Genomic DNA, 12,339 nt, shown 5'->3' with positions numbered 1-12,339 from the left:
CCTCTATCTCTGCAAATGATATACAGTGATATCATACAAAGATTTATGAAAACCAGCGGCTGACTGTATGGTAGGAAAAACATATTTAGCAGTCTTAAACACTGTCATATACTTTGCAAAAAAGATCTGCAGTAATGTAAAGTAAGCCCTGTACATAGTTTGTAGTTACTGGGATTTTAAGCCTGTGAATGCTGGATAATGTGTATTGGCCGCTTCAGGGCTCCTATCAGAGAACACGAGTCACCAGGTGGGGTTCAACTTTTTACTTGGTAGTAAGATGGTGCATTACAGGCAGTCACAAGCTGCCAACATATTGGTGGATAACGTTTCTGAAATAAACCCAAAAAAGGTACATTAATGTCACAGCTCTTATAACTACTATTATCTGTTATCAAACATTAGGTTAACTAGACCAAAAAAAGCAAAAACAATAGTTTAGTCTTCACCATGGATCCGATTCTGTCTGCATCTGGATTTAAAAATACAATGTTGTTTTGAATGTGTGATACTAATACTGTATAAACAATATGTCTGACACATATATACGATTTTGCAAACAAGTGCAGTCAAAGGTGCTTTCCCCTTCTACCTGATAAAAAACATGTGAGGGTCAAAACCTAATCAGCCCCCATTGATCTGCGCTTAATGATCCAGAATAGAAGTCTTTGGAGTTCAAAATTTATAACCCCAGACGAGTCCTTGAGGCTGCTCTTCATGCTGGATACAGTTCCTTTACTGACCATTATAATGAGGCTTTAAGCAGCGTGGCGGCTGTAAATCTGCCTCGCTAAGATTGCACTGCTCCTGTTCTGACTGGACCTCACTTCACTAAATCTCACATGCAGGACCAGAGCATAATTTATTGTCCTCTCCTGAGCACAATCGCCAAAGCAGTGTGAAGTCAGCAAATGATCACACGTCACCAGGATGGTCAACTAATGTTTGTTGGTGGGAAGAGAATTAGGCCCAGATGTGTATATCAGCATCTGGACTCAGATGTCTGGGTTGTCTCAATGAGGATGCTGTTTGACAAAAGCTGTGAGGACTGGAGGTGTATCGCATGTATGCTGACATACAGTACATGCTGGGTTTAAGACAATTAGGCTACATAGCATAAAACTGTCCTGAAAAAGTCTGTAGAACACCCTCAGATATGATCTTTCAAAACTTCTCTTGAACATGAACTTGTTTTAATTATGAGTATTGCATGAGCAGTAGGCCTATTCAGATACTGAATTCACATCCATATGCAATCATGTATTAGGGTGTGCGGGCTACAAAAGTCAGATAAATAAATATGGCTCACAGTGCACTGACTGCATATTATTACTTCCCTAACATGCAGGCATGGCCTCACCAAATCCAAGTGCAAAAGTATATGTTTAGAAATGAATAAATCCACTTTCCCCTTTCAATTAGCCTATCACAATACAGCGTAGGCCTATACCATATTTAATGGCACGTAGGCTACAGCATAATGTAACCTACCATATAATACATCTTCTGAGCTGGTGTACAGTAGCCGATCACAGACCGGGTACAGGACTTGCTGGGGACAGAGAGAGCAGGACAGGCTGCTGCGCGTCGGCAGAGCGTGAAGACCCTAGAGGAGACTCGGGGATTTTTTATGGGGCGTATTGCTGTAAAGTAACCCCACGACGGATCAACAGACCGCTTTTCGGTAAATGATCTCCTTTTTAAGGCATCAGCACAGTGCTGGTTGAGTATCCAAACCGTGAGCGCGTAGATTCCAACAGCGGCATGTCCGAGAGGAAGAGTGCTCAACACCGCAGCTTTGAGGCTTCATCACCGACAAGTCCCGCGGATCAGATGGTGCCGAAAAAATGACTCGGGCTCTCTCCATCCTCGCTTACTTTTTCACTTTGATTCACTGTAAGTGTGTATTTCTTTACGTTATGTGAATAAACCTACTATTGTAGGATGTTCGAACATGTGCTTGTGTCTGTGTCAGCTCCGAAATTTATTTCGGGTGAAAGTGCTTAGAACTGTGCTGACAAGGGATTGTCCCAAAGTCGGATCGCAGCCTTTCATTTTGAGTGCAGCTAAGTTTTCAGTGCAGTGGCTCAATTGCATAGTGATAACAAAAAAATGCAGAGACCCCCAAATGTTTTGCTTTAATTTTGAAACCAGTAAAGTTTTCTTCAGTATTTAAATATAGGCCTACAGCAAAACACATGCATGAATACCATTAACCGTTGTTGTTTTTTTCCCCAAGTTGAGCTTAGAGATAAGATAAGCTGAGATATTTTAGCCTCCTTCTGTATTTCAACACTGTGGAGAAATTTGATGAATCGGTCCTGCTATCAAATGAGGCCTGTATTCACCTAATCAGGACTGATATGAAGGTTTCAGATTGGGTCGAAACCAACATGCATCTACAAAATATAGAGTCTACGTGTTGCATTTGTACTTCCTTTTCTTCACTTCTTCAACATTATTATTTTACGTGACCAAAGTAGGTTTACTAAGGGAGATCAAAAGGACTGAACATTTCAACTCTGTCTAACAGGATTCGTCTATTTAATGGAGTGCAAAGTGCAAAGAGTATATGCTGCGACACTCCCTGTACATGTAAAATGTCATAACTGACTGACTAAATACTTACTCAGTCAGTTATGACATTTTAGTGATGAATCCTCATGTGTTACAGAGACAATTATCTTTCTACTTTTTTCTCCATATAAAAGGGGAAAAGACAAATAAGAATATTTGATAATGCCCTATTCTTATTAATACTGATTACCACATCACTAAAATCTGGAACACAGAGGAGTAGAAGAGAAAATTTTTTTTATATTGTTTATAATTTATAACACCTCACTCAACCTTTGCCCCATGTTTTGGTTCACTCACACACTTCATTATGCTCTCGGATCTCTAACTGTATTACATTTTTGTAGAACAATGTTTTTCAGTGTGCTGTGCAGAGTGACCTTATCCACAACGGCCGACTCTATCAATGTATTAACACGCCTGACCTCACTTTGAATCAACCTAATGTCAACACAACACTTTTGAGGCGCTTTTCATTTTATACATTAAACCTACACACACCCACACCACACACCCACACACACACACACACACACACACACACACACACACACACACACATTCACACAAACACACACACACACACAAATATACACAAACACACAAACACACACACACACACACACACACACACACACACCAGCTGTAGCAGTTCACAGCAGGTAATCACAAGTTTGGGTGGTGTGCCACTGGCCTTCATCTTTGGAGAAGGCAGAGCTTGACTGTGCTGGATGGGACCTCAGCCAAGTCGCTGACAAAGGCACAGTCACGGCAGCATGTGCTGACCCTTGGGGCTAGACTGCCGGCACGCCACGCCCTGCAAAGCTCCAGGAGTCTGTGAGCCGATAATGGCACACACAGTTTGATACAGGGTAAGAAGAGAAGCATTTGCGTTGGAAGTTTAACAGTGTTCTTACTTATAGTAAACAGAATCATCACATGGCTTCACAAACGGCACAAGTGCTGATTCTCTGAGGTTCTGCAGCCATGAATATCACTCTGCTGAGTATTGACAACAGTAGCGAGTCTTCTTCTACGGGCCCATCAGTAATAGTCTCACCTCATTGGAGTGTTTACCACGAGTAAGTCGACTCAGCAACTCTAGACCATATGGGGTCATTAATAACCAGCTGCATGTAAAGAAAATGGAAGAAGTAGTGCTACTGTATTCATTCTGGTCCAGATGAAAGGCACTGATCATCAGTTTCAATCAGGCTTGTCTTCATCCCTGACATGGGCTTCATTTGTCAGGGATGGAGGGAAGGAGGTGGAGTTTAAGTGTTGGTATTCATAGCTTATTCTCACTTAAAACATACATCCAGTGGTTTGGCTTTAGGCAAAAGCTAGTCTTGCATTGCCAGACCTATCTTCACAGCGCTGTGGAGGAAGGTCTGGCTAGTCCACACAACATTCCTGGATAGGAGAAAAACATGTTCTGGTTTATTGCCATTTCTTTAAACCAATCACAATCATCTTGGGCGCGGACACAGTAACAGTGCCTATGCAAAATAGCCTTGGGAAGGAACTTGTTTTGGTGGAACATGTACGTAAGGAGGCGAGCTCTGGAATTAAAATGGCTGCTGAGTGTGTGATGAGAATTTTACTCAAACAAAGATAAACATAATTTGATTGTCCGTTCTAGCTCGGAGGATGTTTCCCGAATCGACCGGAGTTTAGAATGCCAACACAAAGAAAGCGGAAGCGGCCGAAAATGAGGAACATCTGGCGGAACCTCCGGCGGCACCAGAAATTTCCTGTAAATGAAACGACATCGATGTAGACTAGGAAAAAGCAGACTTATTAACATGCAGTGAAAATATCTGCCCTCATCCCAAATGCAATTACTTATTTGGAAATTTGGGCCCTCATTAAATTTCAGTATAATTCCACAACACAGCCATCCCTGGCTTTCTTAATTGACAGATGCTGTTTCCCTTGAGACTATGCATGCATTCATTTGTATGAAGCAGTCTCACGGATAGAGGAGGAACAGATTTTATACATATTTTGCTAAACAGGATTTGTTCACGTCCTTTTCATAATGTTTTAGTGTTTTAGCGCAGAGGTAGGCAGAGAGGGTATACCTTTCTACATGTAGCTAAGTATCATAGGCGTCGATTTCGGTGGGGACGGTGGGTACGCGTACCTATCAGATTTTGTCATGAGTCATTTTGTACCCATCACTTTTTCTGAAAACCTCGAGCTCAAAAAAAAATTAAGTTCATAAGACATAACTCTTGAGCGACAGATGCCAACAAATCCACAAAAATCTCTATCCCCACAGGGCAGGCACAGACACAGCCGTTCTGCTACTGCGCTGGATACACACTTTTCTGTTCACAACACTGCAACAACTTTTTTTTTGGAAAACTTAAGGCTTTCTTCTTCATCACATTTTTGTATACATTTTTATTCATTTGCATTAGTAAGCTACAGGACAGCGTCTTTCAAAACATGACCTGCGCGAAAGAGACAAAAAAAATGAATGCATAATTGTACCCAGCACTTCTGAAAATGCACTTCAGAATGCGTCTCTGTCCCCAGCACATTTCAAACCAAACTGACGCCCATGCTAAGTATTACTATGAATTACATAGATATAGGACCAATATCATATAATGCCAACACTTAATGCCTAAGCAGGAAGTGTAAAGAGAAAGTAAGGGTGTGGAAGTCAGGGTGGTCGACAGTCGTGTAGCTTCCAACTTTTATATAGTACACTGTGAGTTCATGTACTGTCATCGACCAACAGTTAATGTTGGCTTGTAAATAATGTAACCACAATCTTTCACTAACCCTAAAGACACAGTGAAATACAGGTTTATCCTCCGTCCTCTATAGCTCTATATTTGTCTTATTTGCTAAGCCATGCCCATTTTAAGTGATCCAATCACTTGTGAAGAATCTGAATTTAAATTCTGCTACTAATTATACCCCATCCATTATGCCTTCTTTTGAAGTTGTTATAAACACTCTGTGTTTCAGTTCTGAATGCCCAGAACAGCCAGAAAGCAAAACAGCCATTGTCTGGATTGTTTGGACCATAGTTGGACCACTGCAGTATACCTATCCACTTGTGATTTCCAGACAGCTCCGTCCTCAATTTAAAAAAAATAGTTCAGCTTAATGTAGTGGCTTTAAACAACCAACTCAGCAGTTAAGTTATGCAAATGTGAGCCAATCTGTAATTATGATGGTCCTAATGGATTAAATGGATTGAAAATCAGCAAGGAATATACCAGCATAAGATAATATATATGCAAACAAGTAGCATAGACCTTAAATTGTTCGAGCATAGTCTCTCTCGATGGAACACTGAAGGTCTAATGTTCTGAACCTTTTGTCTTGATATTGATATTTTGGATGTGTATACACTACCTGTGGATAAAAATAATCATTGAACAAAATTGTGTCACCAGGTAGCAGCTGTGCTGACTCAGAGGAGCGTCTCATGAACTGGTTGCTGAGAAAGGATCGCTACAATCTGCTCATCCGCCCAGCTGTCAACAGGACCGAGAGAGTCCCAGTGAAGCTACAAGTGTCTCTGGCTCAGCTCATCAGTGTGGTAAGACACCAAATACTTCTGCCCACCACGAGGATGTATGTGTATTTATTTATGTGTGTGTGTGTGTGTGTGTGTGTGTATCTGTGTGTGTTTGTGTGTGAGGGAGAAAATATGTGCTGGGGAGACAAAGAGGAAGACAGAAAAGGAATGACAGAGTGAAAGAAAGAGGATTCCTCAACGCTTTGAGAAACCAATTAGTTACATACCATCCTGTGCAGAGAGGCCATAGCTTTAAAGGGAAGGATGTAGTAGAGGATAGATCTGCTCAGCTGTGATCTCTGCCTCTGTCATGTCCAGATTGAAAATTCAGCACATTGGATTAAAAGGGGCCATAAAGCTGTTTTAGCCACAGTGATAGAGGCTCTCCTCTGATTTACAGTGGAGGCTCCTCCCAGCTGCACACCAAGGCAGCAAGGCTCATTCACAGCCTCACTTTATGAGTTTGCATTGTACCCCTGGGAGTATTTGGCATTTGGTATCACTTTACTGGATGTGTATGTCATGGGAGTGTGATTACAAAGCCCTCAGCAAATATGTCAACATGCAATCAGGGAAGAGCGGAGGATGTAAATGCATTTATTTTTAATTTTTTTACTACACTTCAAAGTAGATGCCAGAGTAAAAATGACAGTAAGCAGGAAGGTTTGTCTAATCCAGCTAATTAGTGTTACAAAGACTCTGTCCTTATATCTTGATAACTTTTGCTTTGCAATGAAAGTTGCCAGAAAGATACCTGGTGGTTAGTAGGTTGGTGGTAGGTATGTACTGTGCAGTCATCCTATTGTAGCTGTAGCTTACTGGTTATTGTAGATGTACTAAAGATCAGCATTACATCTTTTTAATCATATGTGGCTTTATATTTTCCTTCTTCACACGAAAATGTGGATATACATATATATTAGTTTTTGTCATAATTTTCCTTTTTTTTCAAATCAGCTATTCCACAGTTTTTCCACTGCCATTGTGAACTATAGTAGTATCCTGTAGGGTACAGAACCTCTGGTTGGGAGTATTTCAATGTTCAATTACAATCGTATTTGTGCATGACAACTGTTCTCAAAGTAATTCCCACCCTACTTGTACATTTCCAGAATGAAAGAGAACAGATCATGACAACAAATGTCTGGCTCACTCAGGTAAGTGTGATGAAGCTCAGAGTCATCTACTCTCAGTCAGCCTATGTCTTGTTAAATGTCCTTCCCCCTGAACTTGAATTAAACCATATCCATTCTTCCTCTCTCAATGTGGAACAAACTGCTTCTGTAATTGTGCTCCAAACATACTTCGCTGATAATGAAGCATGTAATTAGAAATGAGCTGGTCTTGAGAAAGTGTGTGGAAGTCGGACTTGACATCCAGGTCTCCTCTGTCTCTCCAGCACTGGGTGGATTACAGGTTATCATGGGACCCCGCAAAATACGAAGGTATCGACAAGCTGCGCATTCCTTCCAGACACATCTGGCTCCCAGATATTGTCTTGTACAACAAGTAAGCATAACAGGACTGTTATAATATATTATATTATTATGTGCTGCCTTCTTGGCCAGGGCTCACTTGTAAAAGAGATTTTAATCTCAATGTGATTTTTCCCTGGTAAAATAAAGGTTAAATAAATAATGTTATGATAGCTTTTACATCCATATGTGCCATGTTTGTATTAAAGATAAAAACAAAAGATTACTATATGGAATAATCTGTTTATGCTTTCTCTATACGATTAAATCTATGTTTTTGGATGGGAATGGGAGCTAGACATTTGAGAATTTTCTCTGTGGATTTTGGTTTCAGTATTGACTTAACTGTCCTTGGCTGTAGGAAAAAAACAATACAAATGTTCAGCATGAGTAGCTTTCCTGTTATCTTCCCTTCACTGTGATTGCAAGGTTGATAACACAAGCCTCAGAAATTGATTCACAGGCTCCCTAAAGTTTTCTTTCTCTTTCTTCCTCTTCTCATAGTGCTGATGGTACATATGAGGTAACAGTCTTCACCAATGCCATTGTCCTTTTCAATGGCAGCATCAACTGGCTTCCTCCGGCCATCTACAAAAGCGCCTGCAAGATCGAGGTCAAGCATTTTCCCTTTGACCAGCAGAACTGCACCCTCAAGTTCCGCTCTTGGACATATGACCACACGGAGATTGACCTGATCTTGAAGTCTGAGGTGGCTAGTATGGATGATTTTACTCCTAGTGGGGAGTGGGATATCCTGGCGCTGCCAGGCAGACGGACTGTCAACCCTCTGGATCCCACCTATGTGGACCTTACGTATGACTTCATCATCAAGAGGAAGCCCCTTTTCTACACCATAAACCTCATCATTCCCTGTGTTTTGATCACCTCTCTGGCCATTCTGGTCTTCTACTTACCCTCAGACTGCGGGGAGAAGATGACCCTCTGCATCTCTGTCCTCTTGGCTCTCACTGTGTTCTTGCTTTTGATCTCAAAGATTGTTCCTCCCACCTCACTGGATGTGCCTCTGATCGGCAAGTACCTGATGTTCACCATGGTGCTCGTGACCTTCTCCATCATCACCAGTGTGTGTGTGCTCAACGTGCACCACCGCTCCCCCAGCACCCACACCATGCCTTCCTGGGTCAAGCTAATATTTCTTGTCAAACTGCCTGCCTTACTCTTCATGAGACGCCCTCAGAATAACTCTGCACGCCAGAGACTTCGCCAACAGCGGTGTCTACGGGCGAGGAGATCCATTTTGGGCTTGGGTTATCCGGTCGCATCCGAAACAGGTATCACCATGTCGACTTCTGCCCTGCTGTCTTCTGACTCTGCCTTCTCGACCCCAGGATACAAAAACGTAGCTCATCCGTCGGGCTACAGCCACTCCAACAGGAAGGGGAACTTGCGCTCCACTGATTACCTTCCCAGTGGTTTCACTTCTATCCAGGACCTCCAGCCGAGAAGCAACTCAGATTGGGCTGCTGATGTCCAGGAGGCGGTGAACGGGGTGCGCTTTGTGGCTGAGCACATGATGGGAGATGATGATGATCAGAGTGTATGTATACACATTTAAACCAAATGTTTCTTTGCATCTATACAGTGCTGTAGCCAAGTTTTTACTTTGCTATTCTGCTCATCTAATATCGAGTATGATGTATATTGAATGAGCACTGTCACTGCATACACATATATTCTTACTCATTCACCTAAGTAAACTACTCAGTCCCTACCGACCCCAGAGGTGATTTTCTGTATCTGCCTAAAATAGACGAGAAGTGAAATCTGGAGGTGTGGAGTTAGAAAGAAGTGAGGTCATCAGATCTCTGTAACCTGATCCTCATCTCTGAGGCTAGAAGCTCGAGGATACATTAGTTGCTACTAGTACACACCTGAATCTCCATCCAAACTGTCAACGCTCAAGTTGCAGTGTGGGTATTGTAGGTACCAGGTTTTAACCTGGGAAGAAGAATGCATTGAATAAAAAAGACAAAAATATCCATGAGTCCAACAATGCTATATGAGTGCAATGCTAAATTAGTACTCTTTTAAGTATGGAGCTGAAGCCTAGCTTAGCATAAAGCACCAAAGCAGAAAGAAATAGCTAGTTTAAATCTCTCCAAGGTTTGAAAATCCACCTTCAAGCACCTCTGAAGCTTATAACTGTAATTGACACATATCTTATTTGTTTAATTTGTGTACAAATCTTAATGTAAAATTGATAATGGTTTTATGGGAGGTTACATGCTGCTGTCACTATATTCAGCCAAGCTGAGATGCTGCAAAAAGTAATGGGGGGCCAGGATGTTCATAAAGGAATACTATAGTTACTGCACAAAGCTTCTTCTAAAACCACAAATTGGTGATTTTTACATTTCTGTTGTGTATGGATTAAATGAAAAGGTTGTTAATTTGTGATTGTAATTAGGTATTTGCTAAATTCCATCCCAATAAACTGCATCAAAGGTGTTTTTATTGGCATGATAACATTTAGTGCGTTCTTTGACCCCCGAGGTGCAGAAAGCAATACCACTAATCTTAAGTAGTTGCTGTGACCTTGCAAATTAAAGGAAGACTTTTGGTAATCACTCTCTTTCTCTGATAAATCAATAAAATAAGGAGGGAACCAGGAATGAGAAATGACTTGTTTCAAAAACGACCAAGGTCGTTATTGAAAATGTTGTAAAAGGGTCAACAAGCTATTTCAGTGAATAGGTCTCAGCCATATGGAAACGTGCTTACAGGAATATAACTTAACTATGCCAGCAGTCAGCATCCTTAGAATAGGCATAGCTATACTAAGCAATATTATTGGTATGAACGGATTTAACACATTTGAAAAAGTATATTATAGAACACTTTATGTTCCAATTCAATCCTATTTAATTGCTAGCAAACACAATAGACTACAAGACATATTAACACAAGGCTGCCCAATTTGGGGCCTGCAGGCCAAGTTTGGCCCCTGCTCTCTTTGTTTTGGCCCGCCATGGCATTTGACATGCTCATGCTTATTTGCCTCTTAATTGGAAAGTGCAGTAAAATCCTAACCGTAATGACTATAAAACGTACATTTTGTGCAGCTAAAAAGTACTTAATCTGAGTTTTATGGCAATGCAAAGCACAGTGCCGGTAAACCTTCCTATTAAATTACATACGTAAGTTTTATCTACGAAGAATTAAACGAATTATGGTATTCTTTAACATCAACATTTATTTTTGGCCTGTGGCCTTCCATCCAGATACATTTGGCCCTTCATCTGAAAGAATGTGGGCACCCCTGTATTAACATGATGTCTGTTAATTGTGTCAACAGGGTTTTACAGTTTGTTTGGATGTGAAGAACCTAGATTTAAAGTGAATCACTCTCACACGTATTCACTCATTCATTCACTCAGTTACATTCTCTGCCCCCGAGTGGCTATACAGAGGCATGGCAGCGTCTGCCAGACACTAAAGCAGGACTATTTTGGTCCTCTCAACCCTCTGCAATACTGCTGATTTGTAAAATTAGTTGTGACAAAAACATGCACACTGACTAATTTTGATTTGATTTCTGTATATTTGCAGGTGATAGAGGACTGGAAGTATGTGGCTATGGTGGTGGATCGTATGTTCCTGTGGATCTTTATAATAGTGTGTGTCGTAGGCACCCTGGGCTTATTTCTCCAGCCTGTCTTCCAGAGTCAGATTGTTCCCAACCAGCAGCCCAGCTCAGAGACTCCTCGCATATGATGAGCTACGAAGAAGACAGGGCTAGTTGTCGTTCCTTTAAGCAATCAAGCTGTTAGGAGGCCTGTAGTTAGTGCAAAGTCTTTTTGTTTTTTGCTTAAAGTCTGTAGTACCATATTGGTGGGGTTAAAAAGCAATGATAGCAACGTTGTCTGTGCCAAACCTCACCAATAAGGCACCTGAGAGTTAAAGCAGACAAAAATGTACTTGCAACCACTCACTGTGTACATCAATGGAACAGACAGCATATTTGTGCAAAATAGAACATGAATCAAATGTCTCCTAATAATTAAAACTACATGGTCCACAGCAATAAAACCCTCTACAGCAGGAAGGAAATGGTACATCTGCAAAGGCCCTAATATGACATCAGTGCACTGAGGTCATTTCCTTTCATGTTTACAAAGGACAGCTGCAGAACTGGACTGAATGTAGCTTTCACTGCGTTGAAGTATGCCGAATTGTTGAAGAAGAAGAAATATACCCAATAATGTCTGAGATATGAGGAACATCGGTCTGCTGTCAGATGTTGTTTGACTCTTGATTTGTGTTTAAGTTATATTACCATGTCATTGAAATGTGATGTGTGATTAAAGTATAAATAATGTCCTCTTTCGGTCTGATTAAATGTTTAAAATCTCCAATAAAGTCTTAAAATTGTCAGGGTCTTGCCAAAGTGCTTAGTTAATCTGTGTTGCCGGTGATAAAGTTTGTCCTCAGAGCCAATACGTTTGCTGAAAATGTGCCAATTAGAACATTTCATCACATAGATAAGACAGCTGTTCACTTGAAATGTGAGAGGGTGTGACCAGGCAAAAAAAATTGTTGATACAACAAAACTGTCAGAGAGGGAGCTGATCTGTAATACAGTGTCTTGAGGTGCAGCCATAGCCATAGCTCTGACACACATCATAAAGCTAAACAAAGATCTGCACAATGGCTTTGACTGAACCCTCACTCCCCCACACGCAACGTTTACTGCTCAATAAACAGTGCTGAGTTGGCTCGTTAGAG

General features: G+C 41.1%; 1 protein-coding gene across 1 annotated transcript; it reads left to right on the top strand.

Moving 5' to 3' along the window:
* The first annotated feature begins 1,537 nt into the window (after positions 1-1,537).
* chrnb4 (cholinergic receptor, nicotinic, beta 4 (neuronal)) lies at positions 1,538-11,988 on the top strand. The gene is made up of 6 exons (XM_031281596.2): positions 1,538-1,893; positions 5,994-6,139; positions 7,231-7,275; positions 7,518-7,627; positions 8,098-9,151; positions 11,164-11,988. Exons 1-6 carry the CDS (start codon positions 1,845-1,847, stop codon positions 11,326-11,328), a joined length of 1,569 nt encoding a protein of 522 aa, XP_031137456.1. The 5' UTR covers positions 1,538-1,844; the 3' UTR covers positions 11,329-11,988.
* Positions 11,989-12,339: the final 351 nt, after the last annotated feature.

This window comes from Sander lucioperca, chromosome 3, assembly GCF_008315115.2.
Source record: "Sander lucioperca isolate FBNREF2018 chromosome 3, SLUC_FBN_1.2, whole genome shotgun sequence".
Classification (NCBI taxonomy): domain Eukaryota; kingdom Metazoa; phylum Chordata; class Actinopteri; order Perciformes; family Percidae; genus Sander; species Sander lucioperca.
This window is presented reverse-complemented; position numbering and strand designations above follow the sequence as displayed.

What these genes read in the sequence shown, in the direction of transcription:
- chrnb4 (XM_031281596.2), top strand. Translation starts at nt 1,845, where the DNA reads ATGACTCGGGCTCTCTCCATCCTCGCTTACTTTTTCACTTTGATTCAC. An exon ending in TGGCTCAGCTCATCAGTGTG is followed by an intron (nt 6,140 to 7,230) that starts GTAAGACACCAA and finishes GTACATTTCCAG; the next exon opens with AATGAAAGAGAACAGATCAT. An exon ending in CAAATGTCTGGCTCACTCAG is followed by an intron (nt 7,276 to 7,517) that starts GTAAGTGTGATG and finishes CTGTCTCTCCAG; the next exon opens with CACTGGGTGGATTACAGGTT.